Source organism: Delphinapterus leucas, chromosome 19, assembly GCF_059928025.1.
Source record: "Delphinapterus leucas isolate spDelLeu-1000000601 "Yukka" chromosome 19, BTC_Dleu_Yukka2, whole genome shotgun sequence".
NCBI lineage: Eukaryota > Metazoa > Chordata > Mammalia > Artiodactyla > Monodontidae > Delphinapterus > Delphinapterus leucas.
In genome coordinates, this window is record NC_143147.1 from 58584076 (window position 1) to 58604489 (window position 20414).

Below are 20414 nucleotides of genomic sequence, written 5' to 3' on the forward strand. Positions count from 1 at the left end.
CTCTGTGACCATTTCATGAGCCTGGACGAAGGCCAAATCCTACCAGGCTCCGATGGAATCTCGTAAGGTCTTGCATGGGTTTCAGCAGGGCAACTCAGGATGCCCAGCAGACCCACCTCCTAACGCCAAGCCTAAGGGCCAAGTGGGCTCCAGGGACCCAGGGCGATCCCCAGTGGCACACTCCACCCATTTCCAGGTCTGAGACACTTTAGGGCCACCTACAGGCTGGAGCAGATCAGGGGGAGGTGGAGGGGCCAGGACCCCCAACAGGAGGCCTGGGCCAGGGAGCTGCCTGGGAAGGCAAGGCCCGGGATCTTCACAGAGCCTTCAGGTAGGACTTCAAGGTCAGGTGGGAGCACCATGGCAGCATCCCATGTGTTGTAGACAAGGCGGGAGGAGTCGGGCCTGATGGTCCCAGAGGTGCAGTCACCCGCAGCATGGAACAGAGGGCCCCATCCTTGGGGGGTGGGGTGAGGGGAGCCCCAGTCGTCCCACCAGCTGCCCTGGAAAGATGGAGGAGCTCAGAGCACAAGCACCCTTTCCAGGTCACTGGCGGGGGTGGGGGAGGCCCCGTGACCACGAATGCCTGGGCTGGGGGGTGTCCCTGAGCCTGGAACCACTCCCTGCCCCTAGGAAAAGGCAGCAGGATCAGCAGGCCACACCCAGCCCCAGGTGGCCAACAGTCCCCTCTGCTAAGAAAAGGCACACCCAGAGATCTGCTGCTGGCGAATCAGTAACCTCATGGGCCACAGGCTTGGCCAGTGGGGCTCTCTGGTCAGGGGGCTGCCTACCCTGTCCTTGAACCCTTCCTACAATGAAGGCCAGCTGGGGGCACGTCCTCAGGGAGGACACCTAGGTGGCGTGGGGGATGCTGGGCACACCCACCTGGGAGCCTGGCAGCTCCTGGGCCTGTCCTGAGCCGTCCCACCCAGAGGGTGGCATTCCCAGACCACTTAGTGTCCCCTTCTGGTCCCTCAGAGCCAAGGGAGGGGGCTCCAGGCGGGACCTGGAGACCCAGGCCAGAAGGGGTGGGCCCCCATGGGTCACAGGAACTATGTGCCTTCCCAGAGTGGACACTCAAAATGCCCTGCAGCCACCTGCCCTCCCACTCTGCCCAAAGCCCCAGGGGCCTCCTGCCATGGGCCAGTAAGGAAGGAATCTACCGCCCCCTCCTGGGCCCTGCTGAGATGGAGCTTCCCCAAGAGATGGAAGACAAGGGTCCTTGGAGCAGGAGGGCACTAGGCAGGGCCTGCAAGCTCGGGCGGCCACTGCCATCTGTAAACACCACTCTGGCACCAGGCCACCTCTCTCACCTCGCCCCTGGCTCCATGACACAGCTCCCTGAGCCCCCTCTGAGGGAGCAGCTGACACCCCCAACTGCTGCAGGTTGCAAAACACATCCTCCTGCCTGCTGGGCAGCCTCTCACAGGGCTGCTGTGCCCACTTACGGTACACACCTCACTCCCACCTGCCCAGGCCAGGGGTTGCATGTGCTATTGAAGACCGCCAAAGTTTAAGGGCAAGGAGTTCCACAGGCGCCCCACACCAGCTCCCAGGTGAAGGTCTGGTACCAGCCACGCCGCAGCTGCTGCCCCTGCAAGCAGGACAGGCAATGCCCAGAGCCCCCTGTGCTGCCTCTGGGCTGCTGTCTTCAGTGGGATCTCAGAGGACAGCCCCCTGCATATAGTGCCCACCTGACAAACAACTCCACACACAGGGCCTGGACAATGCATTTTTCCCAGCAGCCACAGCGGGGCATGTACACTCTTGGTAGTTTCTAGAGTCCTCCCTGGGGCTGAACGGGCAGTGTCTGCCCCTCCCTCTCCATCTCAGCAGGTCCATCCACATCTGTCCCAGAACGGAGTTGGCCATGTGGTGCGGGTGCCCAGTTCTGCTCCGAGGCCACTCTGTCCGCTGAGCCTGGGTGCTTCGCGAGGAGCAGGTAGAGCCCCCCTCGGGGCCCGGGACCCCTGTCCACAGTCCTCTGGGTGGCTACTCCAGAACCACGGTGCCGCCCACCGCCTCTAGGGCCGCCTTGATCTTCTCGGCCTCGGCCTTGGCCACATTGGCTTTGATTTCCTGAGGCAGGGATTCCACCAGCTTCTTTGCCTGCCAGAGAGCAAAGTCAGAACCTGGCCTGGGCCTGGGCAGGCCTGAGAGCTGTCAGTGACGGTGGGAGAGGGCTGTGCGGTGCACGGAGCCTCACCTGGACGAGGTTGATGCCCTGGACGAAGTTCTTGATTTCCTTGATCAGCTTCACCTTGTCCACAGGTTTTGCCTCTGTCAGGCGGACGGTGAAATGCGTCCGTTCTTTTGGTTTGGGGATGTCTTCTTCTGCTGCCTGGGGGAGGGAGGGAGGGAGGGAGGAAGTGGGTGGCGAGATGAGAAAGGATGGGGTGAAGCAAGCAGATTCACTCCTGGGCCACCATGTCCTGTAACCCCAAAGGCAAGGCCCAGGCCGGCTGCCCAGCAAAGCCTACGATCCCAGTGGGAGGCCACAGCAGGCCAGGTAGACCCAGGCTGCCCAACTGGGTGCTCTTCCTCCCTCACCCGCTCCGCTCCATCTCTCCAGAGGCTGCTCGAAAACTGCCTTCTGTCCCCACCACCCAGCACTCTAGTTTCCTTGTCCTTTAAAAATTGTAACTTACGAGACAAGGAAGAGTGACACCAAAAGTGCTCTGCACATAAAATAACGCTACAGAAAAGCAGTGCTGGTGCAGTGGTCAGCCAAGCCCAAGGTTACATACTGATGACAAATATACAGTCAGCTTCAGCTCCACCAAGTGACCAACGATGGGACGACCGAGCGTGACAGAGCTCCTACTGTCACGAGTGAAGACTGCAGCACCCCTAGAGCAAGGACCACATGACCCAACAGCCTGGGGCAGTCCTGGTTTGGGTCTGCTGCCTAATTATTAACAGCGCCCCTTTACTCTTAAAAGTGCTCCAGTTTAGACAAGTTACACAGTAATTCTCTCTCTCCTTGCCCCAAATGTTCAGACTGTAAAGCCACCTTCCAGTTCACAGTGGGGGGAGAAGTGGATGACGCTGGTGGAACCATCAGACACATCTGGGACGTGGGACGCTCCACAGGACCCCTGACCTGGTTTCCTTAGTAGGTGATGGCTGGGGGGACGGGGTTGAGGGCAGCGACCCAGATTTAAGAGGCTTGAGAAACCCAACAACCAAATGCAACACACAGACCTTGTTTGGATTTGAGTAAACCGACTGTTTTAAAGAAAGTCTGGAACTATTAGCAAAACTTGAAAGGCTGGGATAGAAAACCCTGCTAATTGTACTTGTTGTACAAAAAAGCTCACAGCAAGGATGCTGGCCAGAATGGATGCTGCAGCACACGAGGCAAAACAGATCTGAAATCTGCCTCAATCTTCAAGAGATGGGAGAATCAAATATGGCAAAACCTTTACGATTATTGAGGCTGGGAGATGGATATATGGGTAATTGTATTATCATTCCTCCTTTTGTTACAAGTTCGAGACTTGTAACAAAAATTACAAAAAACCCAAACCAAACCATACCCAAAATTAGTTTGTGGACTCAAGTCTTCTGGTTTCCACAAAGAGACCCAAACTTGCCCCAGCCATCCAGAGGATGGGGCTGCCCCTCACCTCCCCCACTCTCTGCTCCAGACCGACATGCTCTATGGCCCACGTGCCTGCCATCCCTCTGCCTCGCTGTCATCCTCAACTCCTCAAGTTTTCCCTCAGAGTCACCTCCTCATTGCAGCCTTCCTTGAAACTGTAACCCTCCCCGTTTCTTAAGTTTCTTCCTTTTTCTTTTCCCCGTTCTGTTTGATAACATTTCTTTTTTTCTCGTTTTCTCTCCTTTGGCTGTTCCCTTTCTGCTAGGAACATGGTCTTCATATGGGCAGGGACCTGCACATCCTTGGCAGGGAGGAGGTCCCAGGGAGGCTGCAGGGGCACCCACAGTCAGAAAGCGCACGCAGACTCGCAGGGTGTGTTTGGTTGATGCAGAAGCCAGATGAGGGACGAAGAGAGAAACCTGGCTACGTGAGGTGAGGCAAGACGGCAGCTGGACACCAGAGAAACACCTCTTTGTGCACGGGACCCCAGCCTGATCTCACCTCGGGGGCTGCTGCGGCAGGGGCAGCACCAGGCACCACGCCACCCATCGGCATGAACCCTACATCCTGGATCTTCAACGTTTTCTGCAGGAACAGAGAAAGGTAGTTTCAGGAGCTGGCCATCACACCAAGGCACGCTCAGGGACATGCCTGGCAAGGTCCTTGCATTCATGGAGCAGACTTTGGACAATTTACCAAATTCCCAAATACCCCAGGAAAGGGCCCCAGACCTCCCTACCCGGCCTGGGCCATGATACCTTCAGGAGCTCGTTGAGGTCTGAGATCTCCAGCAGCGTGAGGCTGGCAATGTCCTGGACCAGCTGCTGGATCTTGGGGGGGTACTCCTTGGGAGTGTTATCCAGGGGGGCACCAGCAAGGGCCTCCCCCCCTCGATGGCTGCTGCATCTCATCAGGCGCACGGAGCAGACACGAGGTACCTGTTGCCTAACCCCCATTCAAACAGAGTCATCAGCCTGGCACAAGCAGGTGACACGGACCAGGCAGGTAGGTGCCATGAGCTCAGAAGATCTAGCTCCTTAGTCCTGACTCAGGTTCTCAGACACCAGGGTCCACGTGGATAACAAAGGGATTTCCCAGCTACTTTATGTTCTTCAAAGGGCCTTAGAAACCCACGTAACTGTAATGCAGACACGCTACCCACGACGTTGTTTCCGGCTTGGATGAACTATACCAACCCACAAAGGTAAGGCAATTACTTGAATGCATTTTGCGACACAAAGCCTTTCAGAACCTAAGGCCCCTGGCGGCAGAACGCCAGATCCACTCATGGAAGCCCTACCATGTCACTGTGATGCCGGGGAAACTGAAGCTCGGAAATAATCAGGGACCGGTCCAAGGTCATTCTGGGCCACGCCGGAACTATCGGCGGCCCCCGCGGTTAGGGGACTGTCAGGAGGGGGCCCCGCGCCCACCACCCCCGTAGGGACCCACCGAGTCCGAGTCCGGGGTGGCCCCCCGCCCGCGGACGCCGCCCCGACCTGCACCCTCAGTGCCCGGCTGCCCGGCCCTCGGCGGCCTGCGGTACCTGGCGAGGCGGAGGGCGGCGGCTCGAAGCCTAAGACACGGCCCCCATAGGAGGCTTGCGGCCGCCGGCAGCATCGCTCCGCAAGCGAGAAGGTCACACGCGGCTCCCAGTAGGAGGGACGCTCTAGCTGCCCGGACCGCCGAGCATACGCGCTGGGGGAGGACGCTCTAGCCGCCAAGACCGTCGAGCATACGCTGTGGGGAGGGCGCTCTAGCCGCCAGGACCGCCGAGCATGCGAGCTGGGTGTGTGGAGGGGGGGGTGGGGGTGTGGAGGGGGGTGTGGGGGTGGGGTGGGGGGGGTGGGGGTGGGGTGGGGGGGGGGGGGGTGGGGTGGGGTGGGTGGACGCTCTAGCCGCCAGGACCGCCGAACGCAGGGGTTGGGGAGGACGCTCTAGCCGCCCGGGCCATTGGGCTTAGGACCTGGGGGATGACGCTCTAGCCGCCCGGGCCATCGGGCATAGGAGCTGGGGGAGGACGCTCTAGCCGCCAGGGCCATCGGGTATAGGAGCTAGGGAAGACGCTCTAGCCGCCAGGGCCGCCGAGCAAACGAGCTGGAGGAGGACGCTGTCGCCTCGACTTGCCTCCTCTCGCTCCCAGATTACCCCGAAGACGATGGACGAGACAGGCGCAGACCACTCTTTGGCGGCGGCCGGACAGCGGCTGGCCCGGGCTCTCCGCCCCGTGGGGCGAATGAAGCCCAGAGAAGGCTGAGCCACGGCGTGGGTTTCGTCCGAGTCGGGGAGGCGGACTGGACCCCCGGGCAATCCCACTAGGGACGACCGGCCAGGACCTGGCCCTGTTGGACGGTGCAGTGATGCCTGCATCTGAGCCCGGGCTCGTGAAGTTTGCGCTACCGCAGGGCGGGCTCGAGGGTCCCCAGTTCCCTTCCTGGGTAGCTTCGCCCCGGGGGTCCGGCCGTCCGTGGCCTGTGGTCACCTGGCGGCAGGAGCGCCCCTGCCCTCTGGGCCGCCTTCTCCTCGGTTTCCTCCTGTCCCTAAACGGCTGCCTTTCCGGCCAGCCCGGGCGCACATTTTGTCCTTCCGTCCTGGCCACGCTGGAAGCCAGGCCGCCGCCCTCCGCCTGGACCAGACCCGCAGGGAGCTCGGGACTCGGCTTACAGCGTCTGCTAAGGGTTGTGATTGAGCCCGGAAGGGGTCAGACGGGGTCCTGGGAGAAGAGCATTTGTAAGCCTGAGCTCTGTCTCCACCTGCCAGAAGCCTCTGCACCCCTGCCTTAGTCCAGCTCCTAAACATCTGGCACACGGGGTATCCCCAGCCCTTCAGGTCCTGGGGCCTTTCCTCTTTAGATGCAACAGAGAGCATTCCCCCTCGCTGCTGTCGCCACAGATGATTTCCTAAGAGCCCAGGCAGAACAGCCCTGACTTTAGATCAGAGCGAGGAGACAGGGCTGCCCTCGGCCCAGCACCTCTGTGATTCTGGCCATTCCTTTGACCTGAGCTCTGTGCCTATTAAACTAGTCCATTCCTTCGCAGACAAGCTAAAATGGGGGTCACCCAAGAGGTTTGTCCAAAGTCTGTGAAATGTTCTGAATCCTGAATGCAAGAGGCTGTGAGTCTGCGTTGTCTTAAATGTTTTCTTCTAGGCTACGACTCTCAACTGGCATCCCAGACTCAGACTGGAGTCAGGGCAGCACAGGGCTGGGTGGAGAGAGGACAGCTCCTAGTGCTCAGTCTCAGGGAGGAAAACAGCAGATCTCAAGGCAGAGCAGTGTCTACCAGTTGAGACTCCTGTGGAGCTGGGCCTGGGGCGAGGGGCAGTTGGCCTGTGGGGAGGCACCTTATACACCCCTGCCCACAGCTAGACCAGCTGCTCAGCACCTTCTCTGCAGACACCCGAATACTTGTTGAGAGACATTTTATTATCACTGTTCCATTCTGTCTACTCAGGGCACTGGATGAGATGACGGCTCAGAAGCAGAGAAGCTGGAGACAGGCCCCACCCTTCCTGTGAGGGCCAGAGCACCCCTGCTGACAGCCTGCAGGGGAGGACTCTGGGGAGCATTCACACTAGTCACAGGCCACAGGCCCTAAGGTGTCCTGGGTGGGAGCGGGAGGGCATGAGCTGTGTGGAGCAGAGACCCCACTCCACCTGGCCCTCTCGGGACCCGACGTGCTGGGCTGGGGGCTTCCTCTCAGAGAAAGTCCTTCCTTTCCACCCTCCCCGCCGAGGCCCAGCCCTGGGGAGAGGAGCCAGACACCAACTCAAGAAGACAGGGACAAGGATGGGGCCTGGGGGGACGAGAAGCCAGCAGGTGAGGACAAAGACGGAAAAGGGCCAGGGTGAAGGGCCACCCTGCCCGTGCAGAGCAGGGACACTACACGCAGAGGAGAGAGAGCGAGGCAGAAGGACGACGCTAGTTAGAGACGGAGGCGGTGGTTTTGGAGAACCGTAGTGTTACTCTGGATGGGGAGCTCCCAGCCGGGGTCAGTCAAACGAGATGAGCTGGGCTTCGCTGCCCTGTGGTGGCGGCCCCTGTGGCGGCGGCTGCTGGGCCACTGGGGGCTGCTGCTGGGGAGGGCCGCTAGAGGGCGCCATCTGTGGGGGGCGGGGGGACACACATGGCCCATCGGTCTGTCCTCCCTCTCCAGGCCCCAGCCACCCCACCCTATACCGGCTCCTCTCCAGAACACGCCACATCCCAGCCTTGCCCTGGTACTCAGGCCCCTCGAGCCCACCCTCCCGACTCCCTGCACTCTTCCTGTCCCCAGCAGAGCCCAGACCCCAGGTGTTCCCGATTCATGTCTGTGGACCGGAGATGATGTGACCTTGGGCTTTTTAGTAAATGCGTGGTTTGGCACCTGTAGGTGTTGCTAAGTGTCTGTCCTGGTCCTGCCCGCAGAGCAGCCATCCTGCCCCACACTGGCTGCACTTCCCAGGGCAGCCCCACTGCTGAGGGGGGTCCAGAGCAAAACCTGTCCCCTGTCATGACCCATGGTGTTGGCCCCGGGAGAGGCTCACCTGCGGGTACACGGGCTGCTGCCCCGAGATGTAGGGCTGCTGCGGGGGCGGCAGAGGTGCGTCTTGGCCGGGGAGGGTGGGCATGAGATTCTGTGGAGGATAAAACAACCCCACACTGAGAAAGGAGCTCTGTAACCAGATAAACGCCAACCAGCGAGGAGAGAGCAGTGGAGGGGACGTGGGGCAGTGAGCAGAGAGTGGAGCCTGCCCAGCACTGCCCCCATCCGATGCCCCCACAACCTCTCACCTGCATGCCGTAAGGCTGGTAGCCCATGGACACTGACTGGCTCCCCATGTAGCCCATGGTGCTGGACTGCGGAGGCTGGGAGATGGCCGGGAGGCTCTGCGGGGCCTGGGAAGCCACGTTCTGTGGAGGGGAGGAGGCAATGGAAGAAGGCTGAGCCCAGCTGCCCCACTGGCCTTGTGAGGGAGGGGGCGGCCTTCCCACCTACCTGATAGCCCTGCGTGGGAGTGGGCTGGTACGATGAGTAGGCTGGGCTGGTGGTGGGCCCGGCGGGGCCCTGAGGGGCTGCCTGCGTGCCAGCGGCCCCTGCTGGGTACATGTAAGCGCTCACCATGCTGGGATCTGGAGGAAAAGAGGAAAGAGCTCACCACCCCAAAGTGGGGAGGACGGCGGGGGCCCTCTTCTGACTTTCCCTTCTCTTTATGACTTTTCCTTCTCTTTATGACTTTTGGAACCAAGTTTGTGTTTCACATTCTCACAAAACGAAAGTAAGTGAAATCAACAAAGATAGCAAAGGACCCCCAGAGTGTCACACTCTCCGAAGACCAGTGACACCCAAACAGGGGTTGTCTGCAAGACGACGGGCCAGTGCTCTTTGGGAAGTCAGTGTCACAGAATGCCAGGGCAGACCAAGGAACATTCTAGATTAAAGGAGGTGAGAGAAGCAGGACAGCTAAACACGTGACAGGTTTCCTGTTGGCACAAACAGGGTACTGGGACTGTGTGGGAGCTGAGCCGGCTATGGACACAGTCACAACACGGCCTCAGAGCCCTTGTTCCGGCATCTGTACCCAGGCGTGGGGAGCATCCTGGTTTAGCAAATGCACCGAGGCCTCTAGGAGTGAAGGGCGTCACGCCTGCCGTGCACCCTAAATCGGGTCAGAAGAAAAAGTGTGTGTGGAGAGGGCAAGTGCTGACAAGGAAATGTCTGGGAATCTGAAAAATTCTTTGTACCATTCTGCCAACTGTTTTGTAACTCTGAAATCACACTGAAATAATAAAAGAAGAAAGGGATAGTGGTCCGGGGCTCATCTGGGCTGTTGGCCCTCCGCCCGTCCGCCCCCCACCCCCACCCCCGTTACCTGCTGCGGCCCCAGACATGCTGGGGTAGGGGCCGCTGGTGGCTGGGGCCGGCTGGCTCATGTACATGGTGTGCATGGGAGAGCCCTCCACTGAGCCCGCCGGGCTGAAGGTCCCCGCAAAGCTTGCTGGGCCAGAGGGCTGGTACAGCACGCCCCCTGCTGCAGGCATGGCCTGGAGCTGGGGATAGAGAGACGGCTTTCAGGGCAGTTCTCAGTCACCAGGGTGCCTGGAGGGAGTGGGACATGTGGCAGGCACATGCCTGGGCATAGGGCAGGGAGAAGGCTGGCATCTGGGCCCGCATCTGGATGGTCTGCTTCTGCTGCTCCAGGCGCATCTGCCGCTCCTTCTCCTGCTCCTGCAGGCGCTGGATGGCCAGCTGTCGCTGCACCTCCAGGTACTCCTGTGGGCCATGAGGCAGCCGTCAGTGCTGGCTTTGCCCCCCACACCCCTAGGGCTGGGCCGCCGCTGCCGCACCTGCTTCTTCTGCCGCATGATCTCCAGCTTCTGGGCCAGCTGGATCTGGCGCTGGCGCTCGGCCTCCTCGGCTGCGCGGCGCAGCTTCTCCCGGTGCTCCTCCCGCAGGGCACTGAGTGCCCCCCGGGCGTCACGGATCTGCGCCAGCTTGTCCTGCAGGCCCTCGTAGTACACTGTGGGGAGAGGGCAGAGCGGGGGCCTTGGCAATGGCTCCCCAGCTGAGCGCTTGTCAACAGGGCACAGCTGGCATAAAGGCTCCAGGGTGGGTGGGCACGCACGCACGCACGCACACACTTCCTCCAGCTGACTGTCCGGTGCTCAGTGGGACGTTTCCTGCCACTGGGACTATCTCTTGTAGAACCCAAGGTCCCTCAGGGCAGACCTGCCCACACGACCCCAGGCCTGATGACGCCTGGCGGAGGGCACCCACTGCCCCGAGGGGATGTGGCTGGCCCCTGACGGGAGGCCCCGTGGCCCCGGAGGGACGCCCGGGAGGGTGTGTGCGGCACCTACGCCTGCGCTCATCCAGCTGGTTGAGCAGCTCGAGCAGCTGGGGGTGCATGCCGTTGATGGACTGGAAAAGGGACAGCACGGCTGAGTCGTTGGTGATGCTGCGGCCCCGCACGTGGTTGCTCTTCATGCGGTTGACAAAGGTGGTGACGGCATTCTGCAGGGCTTTCAGGAACTGTGCGTGGCTCTCCTCCGACTCCCCATTCTGGTATTGCTGCCGGGACACAGGGGGTCTGGCTGAGTGCCTCCTTCGCCCCCAGGTCCCCGAGCAGGGGCAGGGACCCACCATCTGGCCGCTGAGCTCCGAACCTGCTGCACATCTGACTTGGTCCTCCCGGTGGGTCTGCAAGGGGCACCCTCAGCACCCGGTTCACACGTGAGGAAACTAAGGCCCAGGGAGGCTTGGGTTTTGCCCAGAAGCGCAGTGTGGCCGAGACAAGGCTGTCCTGGCTCTAGCCTCTTATTCCCCTGGGCACCAAAGTGCAGAGCCCCAGAACATTCCAATCCATTCAGGGTAGGCTGCGAGTAGCCGAGTTCTGGCCCACAGCCAGCCCAGCAAGGTTCAACGGAGAGCCATGAGCTGCAATGGCCTGCCTCCAGGAGGTCACTGCGGGCACAGCTCGGCCCTCCTGACAGATGCCTGGGCAGGGCCTAGCACACTGCGCTCCGGGAGGCCAAGTATGCCCCCAGCCTGAGGAGGGAGCCATGGCTTACCTCACTAAAGGGGCCTCCGGCCGGATTTACAGGCTGAGGGTCTGTCTCCGGGAGGGAAGTCTGGAAGACACCAGAGAGTGACTGGGACTCTGCCCCTGGCCTGTCCTGGCAGCCCCCTCCCAAGGGACCATGGCCAGGGGCCTGAGAGCAGCCCCCTTACCTCCACACTGGCAGGGACTGTGTGTGCCTCCCCAGGCTGGGCGGTGGGCTCTGTCAGAGGCACCGGTGCAGATGGTGTGGGGCTCTTCCGAGCCTCCTCCTGCTTCTTCTCCCAGTAGTTCCGGTTGAGGTACCGGGCGAGCTGCACAGGCAAGAGGGGGTCACTCCCAAGGGCCAGGAGGCAGCAAGGGGAAAGCGCCACACACAGGGTGTCCTCACCTCGGGGTCGATGTCTTCAGCCAGAGGCGCCGACGAGTTCTGGGGAGATGTGGGGGGTGTGAGGCGTCATAGGCCGGAGCAGCAGCAACCCTGGCCATCGCTCAGGAGGCCTGGATGACGCAGCCATGACAGTGGACCCTAGAGGCTGGCCAAAGCCTGTCCGAGCCCCAAGGGGCTCCAAAACCGTAGACAGGGCGCAGCGTGGTGCCCCACCAGCCCTCCCACGAACCACAGGTACAGGTGGGCAGGTGGCAGGGCTGCTCTCAGCCCCACCCACAGAGCCCTGCAGAGTTTGCAAGTGACTTTCTAAACCTTTTCTCCCACCTGCCACCCACCCCCTTTTTACAAAGAGAACTGAGGCCAAAGAGAGGCTGGGTCCATCCCCAAAAAGCAGACCTGTGACGGCCCCACTGAAGGCCAGAAAAACGCAAAGCACCTTTGACCCCAGGGGTTCTCACCTCCTCCTGCTCTTGGGGGTGTGGAAGAGACCAGGGTCTCGACAGTGAGACCGCCAGCCTTTACAGTGCCCTCTATCCCACAGGGGTTCCGACCAGGGAGCTGAGACCCGTGGGCGCCAGGCCGCACCCTGCCCCTGCCCATGAGACACGTGCCTCCAGGTTGGGGCACCACCCCCCCGCCTCCCCACCCCACCATGGGAAGGGGGTCCAAGCCAGTGGGGCTGAGCCAGAGGGCGGGCTCACCACGGGCGAAGAGTACAGGCTGCTGGCGGGGGGCGCTGACGAGGCCACAGGTGTGGGCTCCGCCTTGGGGTACGCGGCATAGGCCGACTTCTGTCTCTGCAGGAGAACCAGGAGAAGGGTGTCGTGAGGGTGCCCCTGGACTCCCCTGGCACCCCCAGACTCAGCGAGGCCACCCCCGGCTCACCATCCTCTCCTTCTCCTCGGCCTCGGACTGCGACAGGGCCAGGGCCAGCTGCAGCTCCTCTTCCTCTTGCAGGGCCGTCTCATCCCTCTTGGGGGGCAGCTGAGGATGGCAGGGCAGGGTGAGCCGGGCCCAGGGCTGAGGCGCCCCCGCAGGCCCGGGCAGTACCTGCGACTGCTGCGACAGGGGGCTGGTCAGGTACTCCGGGGGCAGCTCCGTCGTCGAGGCAGCCTTTCCCTCCGCTTTCCTGGAGGAGACAGGACGCTATACGTCATCGGGCACTGTACCCCTGGCCCCCCACAAGTTCTCAGGACACAGCCTGGGGCTTCCCTCCGACGTCCCCACAGAAGGAAGACGGGGGTTCCACAGACCACGTTCCAGAGAAAAGCTGGACCCTCAAACCAGCTGTCACCTCTGGGCTGTGGAGCCCTGGGTAAGTCACTGGCCTAAGCTACAGCTCCCCCTCCTGCAAATGGGGCTCAATCACCCGCCTGGCTCCGGCTTTCCACAGAAAAGGACATCCCGGTGGAGCAGCCTGCAGACACCACTTCACCAAGGGATCAGATTCCGTCACTGATTCTGGGACAGATGGACAGCACAGGCTCCCAGGCCAGCCGCACGGAACCTGTCTCTAACCACGAGGAAACCTTGGACCCAAACCTAGAGATGTGCCACAACAGCCTAGGCCCCTCAGCGACGTCCTCGTCACAAAAAATGAAGCAGATAAAACATGCTGGGTTAGGAAGCTGATGTGGTGGCTGGGTCCTGACAGGACAAAACCGCCGCAGGATGTTACTGGGACACGACACGGGAACCCTGGACAGGGACTGGGGAGTAGGTGTCAGAACCACGCTGATGCTAAATGCCCCAACTCGACAGCCGGCAGCAGTCACATGGGGAAAGTTCCTCCAGGGAAGCGCACGTAGGAGGTCGAGGCGAGGACAGGGTGCCTGCAGCTCACTCTCAACTGGTTCAGGACACAACGTGTATGTGTCTGGACATGCAGGCAGATGCAGGGAGGGCAGGTGTGATGGAGTCAATGGGGCCGAGGGACCCAGGCTGTGGGAGGGGCAGGGTGTGTGTGTGTGGTCTCCAGACTGTTCCTGCATCTCTTCTCTAAGTGTCACTCCCAAACTAAGACGTTACAAAAAGAAACCTGAGCAATTAGCTAGCAGGTCTCAGAGCCGGGGCCCTGCCTGGCTCTGTCCAAGTCTGCCGCTCCCTCCGGCCCCGCCGCCCGCCCCCGATTACCAAGGTGGAAGCTGGCTCCGCTCAGTGTCCAAGGGGACTTACTTGTTGAGCTGCTCGTAGCAGGGCTCGCACACACGCACCTCCTTCTCGATGCCAAACTTGGGGATGGTGGAATACTTGGAGGAGCATTTGCCGCAGAAGATCTGGCCACATGCCCGGCAGTGGTGCTGCGACACGGGACAGGTCAGGGCAGCCTGGCCAGCCACCCCTCACGCCCACCCCCCGCCCAGCACCGCCCACTGCAGGACGCGCCAGACCGGGTCTCCCAGGCCAGGGTGGGCAGAAGGCAAGCCCAGGAGGCCACAAAGGCCCTGGGGGAACAGGGTGCACTTGCAAGCTCTCAACTGTAGCCTCCACTTTGAGGAAAAGAAGTCAAATTACGAAGAAAAATTCACAAAAAACATGCATGAGTTGTCCCGATAAACGAGTTTTGCTGGACGGTGAGTCCGGTGAGTCTGCTCAGATGCCCCAGGCCCCAGCCTTTGCCACGGCCAGCCTGGGCTTCGGTGGGAAGAGGGAGGGTCCAAGCTGCACAGGCCAAGTCAGCTGAGGAGACTTGGCCAAGAGGCTACTGGCCGAGGCAACGCAGACCCAAACCCCCAGCCCCGGGCGTGGGGTATACTCCCGTTCCCAGAGGGGTGCAGCCTTGCCCGAACTTCACCTGACAGCACTGACCATCAGACACCAACCCTAGGTGACCACACTCCCTACACTGCCAGGTCCCAGCCAAGACAGAAAGGCCCGTGCGTGGGTGCGGTGGCCTTGTGATGACAGCAGGTGGCCTGGGTTCTGCCCCGGCCAGGCGTGGAGCCAGGTCCCTCCCCAAGGCGGGTGCACTCACCTTGCGGGTCATGACCCCGAACTGCACCCGGCACCGGTGGCACTCCTCAGCATCCACCCAGTCGGGGGCCTGGGGACAGGCAGAGTCGGGTCACATAGTCCCTGCCCTCCCTGCCGATCCCCGCTTCCCACAGGTGTGTGCAAGGGACTAGAGCCAACTCACTGCAGACATGACTCGAGGAAGGATCCCCCTCCAAAACAGTCTTCCTTTCTTTCTAAAGACCTTACAGCAAGACTTCCCACAGCTTTGGGGACATATAAGTATTTGTCTTCACGGCTGTGGGAACCACAGCCCTAAGGCACCTTGAACTGGGTTCCTGTCTCAACCTGCAGACACAGCTGCATATTCTACTGAAAAAAGTCAAGCTTTCTCGTTTTTGAGACAGATCAGCAGCTCACCTGCTGCCAACAAGCCCAGATCCCAGGGCTTCCCTTCTGCCTTCTCAAAGCAGCCTAACTCCTAGACCTCCAGCACCCCGTGAACTCACTCTCTCCGCCGCAAACATGGCATCGCTCTCCTTGAACTCTGGGAAGACGTGTCCTGGAGAAAGGAGGCCGCTGTTACCGCCAAGTGCTGCCCTAGTGGGCGAGGTCCATAGCCTCACCTGCCCGAACCCATCTGCCCTGAGGCCTCCAGAGCTGCATCCTAGCTCTTGGCATCTGCCTCCCCAAACAGACAGAAGAGGCCCAGAGCCCCGGGGCAGCAGGCACGGTGACCTCACACTGGGCAAGGGCGCCTTGGGGCACAGCTCAGCCGGCCCGCCCCCGAGCTGGGGTGGCTCCCCACAGGCCGCTCTGTCCTGGGGACCACACACAGAGCCAGGCATTGCTCCCACCTCATCAAGGCCTCATAGACATTCCCCAGTCCATCTGGCTCCTGGTCCCGCACCCCAGCCAAGCATGCTTCCCAGAGCTCTTAAAAGTTGGAGTTCCTAAGCTGTTTTTTGAGACATGGACCCCTTGGGAATCCCATAAAAGCTTTGTTTTTGTTTTTGGCCATGCCGTGTGGCTTATGGGGATCTTAGTTCCCCAACCAGGGGTCCACCCAGGCCCCCAGCAGTGAAAGCCTGGAATCTTAACCACTGAATCGGCAGGGAATTCCCTCCCCCGTAAAGCTTTGCGCATTCTCTCTCGTGTATAAGGTCCAGGGATTGGGAGCTTGAGGCCAGCTCACCGACCTCATCACACACTGTCTGCACGGTCCTGCCTACCCCGCGGCCAGCAGGCGCTGCCCCTGCTCCCACTCCATGCCTCATCTTCAGGGCCAGAGGACCTGCCCTCCCCCGCCGCAGCACAGGTGGGAGAGGCCCCAGCCCAGCCCTCTCATTCCATGCCTGGCAAGAGCACCAGCAAATCCTCCAAACAAGGCCTGAATCCACCGCCCTCCTTGCCAAAGCCCACCACCTCTCCGCTGGCACCGCAACAGCCAGGAGGAACACACAGTGGGCCTTAAGAAGCACACCTCAGCTGCCACACCCCCACTTACAACTCTCTAGGAGTTTCCGCTGTGCCCAGAGCACAGTGCTACCCCCACTGCGCACGGGGCGGGCACAGCCACCCTTGGACCCGCCTTGTGCAGGGCAGCCCCTTAACTCCTGGTGGCATGTCCCAGGCCTGACGCTGGACCCTGCTGCTCCCCACTACCCTGACTCACCTTCCACCTTCATGATCTGGTACGTGTCCTGAACGACCTTGTATTTGGGCTCGTTCCGGAATGCATGCGCCCAGGCCTGAATCAGGTACAGGATCTTGTTTCGGACGTTTACTTCCACCTGCCTCTGTGGAGAAGGGAGGAAAGAAGATAAGAACCTTGGGAGAGGCAGGTGCCAAAGAGACATCTCAGCACGAAAAAGCAGCTGGCAAGACCCCAACACTCCGAGCAACTGGGGCTGGCAGAGGTGGGGTGGGTCCCCCAAGTGGGGCACCAGGGCCATGTAGTGACCCACTCCCCAGACCCAGGCCTACTTTAGGAAGCCCTGTCCCCAAGGACAAATCCATTGCACCTGTCTGCCCACTCAGGACCTGGACTTATCTTTAACCGCCTAGGTGAAGCTGCGCATCCCTCAGGTGGAGGCTCTCAAGCCCCTACTGCCCCATAACTACCTGTCTCTCCCCACCCCATCACCGTGCCCTACAGGACACTGACCGCCTAGCGAGCTCCTCAGCCTGTAACCCACTCTGTTGCCAGCTAAGGCCAGCCTCTGACAGGCAGAGCCAATCAGGCCTGGGCTGAGGAAGCAGATGCACGGTCGGCTGGCCCCCTCCCTCCAGTCACAGGCAGCGCAGACAGGCGGGGGAGTGGCTCCAGAAAGTTCCCCACATACAGAGCCACCGCCACCAACAAGCTAAAGCACAGACAATCACATTTCTAGAGCTCTCTCAGGATCCTATCCACACACTATGCTCACGATGGTGGGTCAAGAAAGCTGCTTCAAGACACCAAGCACAGCTCACGTCCCAGGGTTCCCACTCTGCCCTGTAATTGGGGTCCAGTCAGTGGGCCCCTTTCCAGGTAGCCCTGCCCCTGTGAGGACTCAGACCATGTACAGTGTGAACAGGACACGATCGTGCCAGAACAAGGAGGGCGGGTTCTAACTCCTCTGCTGTCACCCAGGCCAGAGCAGGGGCTGGCCAAGTCACCAGTCAGGGCTTTGGAGAAGCCCCGCCGTCAGCTCAGCCCCAGACGGGCTCCTGGCTGTGAGGCCCACAGGCGCCCAAAGGGCCCAGGCCACAGTGGCGGCGGAGTTGGTGCTGGGGCTTCACTCCCTGGTTGCCACCCAGGGCACCCGCACCCTCAGCTCCATGGGCTGCCCCTCACCCACGGGGGGGTGGGGGGTGCGTAAAACCCACTGCCCTGGCGTCCCTGCTCTGCTGTTGCTGTTCCCCAACTCTCCCTCCACAAGCACTCATGTGCCTCCCTGCTCAGAATTCTACCCAAGCCTTTGGGGACCCCAGGCCTCCACTTACAACCTCTGCCCATGGCACACAGCTCCCTCCCCACCTTCTCCACTGCTCAGTGAGCATCCCCTGCCCTTCAAGACTCAGCTCCTGCCCCCCAGGAAGCCTTCCCAACTTTGTAGGAGGAGTGGGGTCTCCTCCACAGCCCCAGATGCAGCCCCGCTGACTTCTGGGAAGGCCTGACCTCACCAGGCAGGGACCACAAACACTCGCCTTCCAGCCCTCCAGCACCTGGCACTGTTCCCACCAGCAAAGCCCCAAGAAGCCCGTGTGGTGGTGCACCCCAGTCTGGGCCTCCCTGCTCCCCACAGAGTGCCCACCTTTAGCAGCTCCTTCAGCTCCTCCATGGTCTGCTTGTTCGCCACCTCATCATGAACCGTCTGGCCACAGTTCTTCACCACGGACTCCATGACCTGCAGGCCCCAAGGTGGGGTAGACTTAAGTCTCTGGTCAGGGCAGGAACTCCCCGTCCTGGACGGGCCCACCTCCCCACAAGAAGGCGGGCCTCAACAGGGCCCTCAGGCCACCCAGCCGGACAAGAAAGCCCGCGTTACAGCCTCTGAGGCAGGAAGCAGCCAGGGGTACACCTGCTTCTTCTAACTCTGTGTTTTATCACCAGGGACAGACACTGGAGTCAGCCTCAGAGCCCACACGTGTCAGCCTCAGGTGGAATAGCTGAGGCATTGCTCCCAGCCCTGCCCCACGGCCCCAGTGCCTCCACTTCTGGCGGTGCGCCCATCCCTGCTATCCCCACCAGTGCCACCTGGAGTACAGGGTCTGATTACCTCTAGGGCATACAAGGCCACGTGGGGATTCTTGTCATTGACTTTCTTCTTGATGGAGCTCACTGCATATTTTGCTCTGACAGAAAAAAGCATTGATAAAAGCAGAAAAAGAAAAAGAGAAAGAAAACAGCCTCTAAGACTGAGAAAAGCCCACCCACCATCTGGTCCCTGAGACACCTCCCAGGCAAATGTCCAGGTAACGGTGCCCTCCCAAGCTGTACAGAGAAAGTCCTTTAATCGTCCCAAGATCTCAAAAACCCCAGTACACAGACCACACAGTCCTCCACCAGGGCCTAACATGGTTGGCTTCCATCCGGGCAGGATCTTGGAAGATGAGCGGACACCAAGCAACCCTACTCCACGGGGTGGCCACCGCATTGCTTTTGAGGGAGCACTTACTGCGTGTCCCCCTGGCGGATCAGGTCACAGATCTGGAGGATGGACTCCCAGTCGGTCTCCAGAAGAAGTTGGCTGGTCGCTTTGTCTAAGACAGAAACTCACCATTACAGGGGCTCATCCTGCTCTGTGATTCCCCAGGTGGCCCCCCAGCTCAGCAACAGGCAGGAGGGACTGCCCCCTTCCCATTTTAGACATTGGACCAAACAGAAAACTACTGAAAATGCTCCTGACACCTGACAATAACCATGAAAGCACTGTCCTTCCTGAAAGACAGACAAACAGCTTGGAAAATAACAATGGAGAACGCTGTTGTGAGATTTTTACATGCCAAGTGCTGTTCCAAACATTTTACATGAACTCACTCAACTCTCACACAACCTTAAGAGTTAGAGGATATTTCCACCTTCTCCGAAGACAGAGAAACTGAAACAGAAAGGTGAGGTCACTGCCTGAAGTCACACAGCTTGCTGGGGCAAACCCAGAATTCAACACTATGCTCAGCTGTTTCTCAGCAAAGAGAACTCTGCTGCCTCATCCCTCAGAGTCCCTGGTTTTTCAGAAGCTTAACCTATTTGATTAGCTCTCAGCTGAGGCATGGCTGGAGAGGCATGCAGCAGAGACCCCAGTGCTCTGTTTCAAGTGTTTTGTGGGGCGCAGACAGGATCGACCCGCCAAGGATTCTCCAACTACCACCTCTAGTCTATGTCGCTGTGGCCTCAGACAGACAGATGTGCTGCTCAGGGGTTGCTCTCCAGCCCAGCCAGTACCATCTTCCCTGGAGTTGTACAAATGGTCAACATGGATCTGGGAGTAACTTCTGGACTAACCACTGAAGGCCTGAACAACCCCATACGCCGAGCTCCTCGGGGCCTGTATGTTCAATGAGCAAGAAAGGCGCCTCATCTGAGGTCCCTCTGAAACCATATTCAAGGAACAAGGAGGGCAGGCTCGGGCTGACCATTCCAGTACCCAGAGCACCGATCCCAAACACAGAGCACACACGGTTTCATGGAGTGGTGGGGGCTGGCCCATAAATATCGATTTTCCTTCCTAAAATCTGTGACCTCCAGGAGGCTCAGAAGGATCAGCTATCCACCCCAGAAAACAGAGGAAACGCCTTCCTAGCCCTGGGCGCTTCCGGGAGCCCAGTGGGGACACAGGGCGCAGGTCTGGGTCCCTGGGGAAGCAGCGCTCCAAAGAGCTTGGCAGGACCTACAGAGGACATTGCTGGCTCCACCCTCTGGGGCCCATGTATGGGTCAGAACTCCCAAATCCCATGCAATCTAGGTTTTGGTAGGGAGAATCTACTGAGATTTTACTATTTCACTGAGTCACCCGTTTTCGTGACTCAGGACGTGAGGCCTGTTCGGCCAGACGCTGGTGGTCGTTTCCCCAAGGCTCCTGGCCCGTCTCCTACGCGGACCCTCATTTACTCGGCCGGCGCCGGGGCCGCGCCCCGGACCGCCGGCCCTGCATCGCCTGCGCGCCCGCCCAGGGCCCGGGTGGCGCGGCGGTCGCCCCGGAGCGCTGGGTCCCAGGGGCTCTCGCTCCGGGGGCGGGGGCCGCGTTACCTAGGAGACGCTCGAAGGTGCCGCTGCCGCGCCCCATGGCGACCCAGGAACCCGACCTGACGCCGTAGCTCTCCCCGCTGAGAGCCGGCGCGCCCCCGACTTCCGCTTCCGCCTGCCGCCTCGGGTGCGCGCACGCGCACGTCGCTGGCTTGCTCGCGAGCCGCGGGAAGGCGGGCCTTTCCGCTCGCCCTAGAGGC

The 20414-nt window shown here is 60.6% G+C and overlaps 2 protein-coding genes across 4 annotated transcripts; both read right to left on the reverse strand.

Moving 5' to 3' along the window:
* Positions 1-1875: 1875 nt before the first annotated feature.
* MRPL12 (mitochondrial ribosomal protein L12) lies at positions 1876-5404 on the reverse strand. Of its 2 annotated transcripts, none has more exons than XM_022589326.3 (5): positions 5151-5404; positions 4363-4549; positions 4106-4189; positions 2207-2341; positions 1876-2109 (listed from the first exon to the last, which is right to left on the reverse strand). In XM_022589326.3, the coding sequence occupies exons 1-5, from the start codon at positions 5222-5224 to the stop codon at positions 1993-1995; spliced, it is 597 nt and encodes a 198-aa protein (XP_022445034.2). In that variant the 5' UTR covers positions 5225-5404; the 3' UTR covers positions 1876-1992. The 2 variants fall into 2 exon arrangements, with proteins under 2 accessions (XP_022445034.2, XP_022445035.1); XM_022589327.3 differs by having other exon boundaries at positions 4363-4790; positions 5151-5402.
* A 1603-nt stretch (positions 5405-7007) lies between these two features.
* HGS (hepatocyte growth factor-regulated tyrosine kinase substrate) lies at positions 7008-20335 on the reverse strand. Of its 2 annotated transcripts, XM_022589323.3 has the most exons (22): positions 20218-20335; positions 18647-18731; positions 18248-18323; positions 17783-17875; positions 16159-16282; positions 14993-15045; positions 14506-14574; positions 13707-13831; positions 12582-12660; positions 12417-12515; positions 12233-12328; positions 11532-11570; positions 11314-11454; positions 11154-11213; positions 10443-10653; positions 9930-10102; positions 9715-9855; positions 9455-9632; positions 8581-8714; positions 8376-8495; positions 8129-8218; positions 7008-7705 (listed from the first exon to the last, which is right to left on the reverse strand). In XM_022589323.3, exons 1-22 carry the CDS (start codon positions 20252-20254, stop codon positions 7595-7597), a joined length of 2334 nt encoding a protein of 777 aa, XP_022445031.1. In that variant the 5' UTR covers positions 20255-20335; the 3' UTR covers positions 7008-7594. The 2 variants fall into 2 exon arrangements, with proteins under 2 accessions (XP_022445031.1, XP_089757674.1); XM_089901548.1 differs by lacking the exon at positions 11154-11213.
* Between the last annotated feature and the right edge of the window lie 79 nt (positions 20336-20414).

Bases quoted from the DNA above. Each gene is read 5' to 3' on its own strand.
- MRPL12 (XM_022589326.3), bottom strand. From the start codon at position 5,224: ATGCTGCCGGCGGCCGCAAGCCTCCTATGGGGGCCGTGTCTTAGGCTT. The intron at 4,190-4,362 runs GTATCATGGCCC...CTGTTCCTGCAG, and splicing joins ACCTCAACGAGCTCCTGAAG to AAAACGTTGAAGATCCAGGA. The intron at 2,342-4,105 runs GTGAGATCAGGC...TCCCTCCCCCAG, and splicing joins CTGCCGCAGCAGCCCCCGAG to GCAGCAGAAGAAGACATCCC.
- HGS (XM_022589323.3), bottom strand. From the start codon at position 20,254: ATGGGGCGCGGCAGCGGCACCTTCGAGCGTCTCCTAG. The intron at 9,633-9,714 runs GCATGTGCCTGC...CTCTATCCCCAG, and splicing joins TCTCCCTGCCCTATGCCCAG to CTCCAGGCCATGCCTGCAGC. The intron at 8,219-8,375 runs GTGAGAGGTTGT...TATCCTCCACAG, and splicing joins ACCAGCCTTACGGCATGCAG to AATCTCATGCCCACCCTCCC.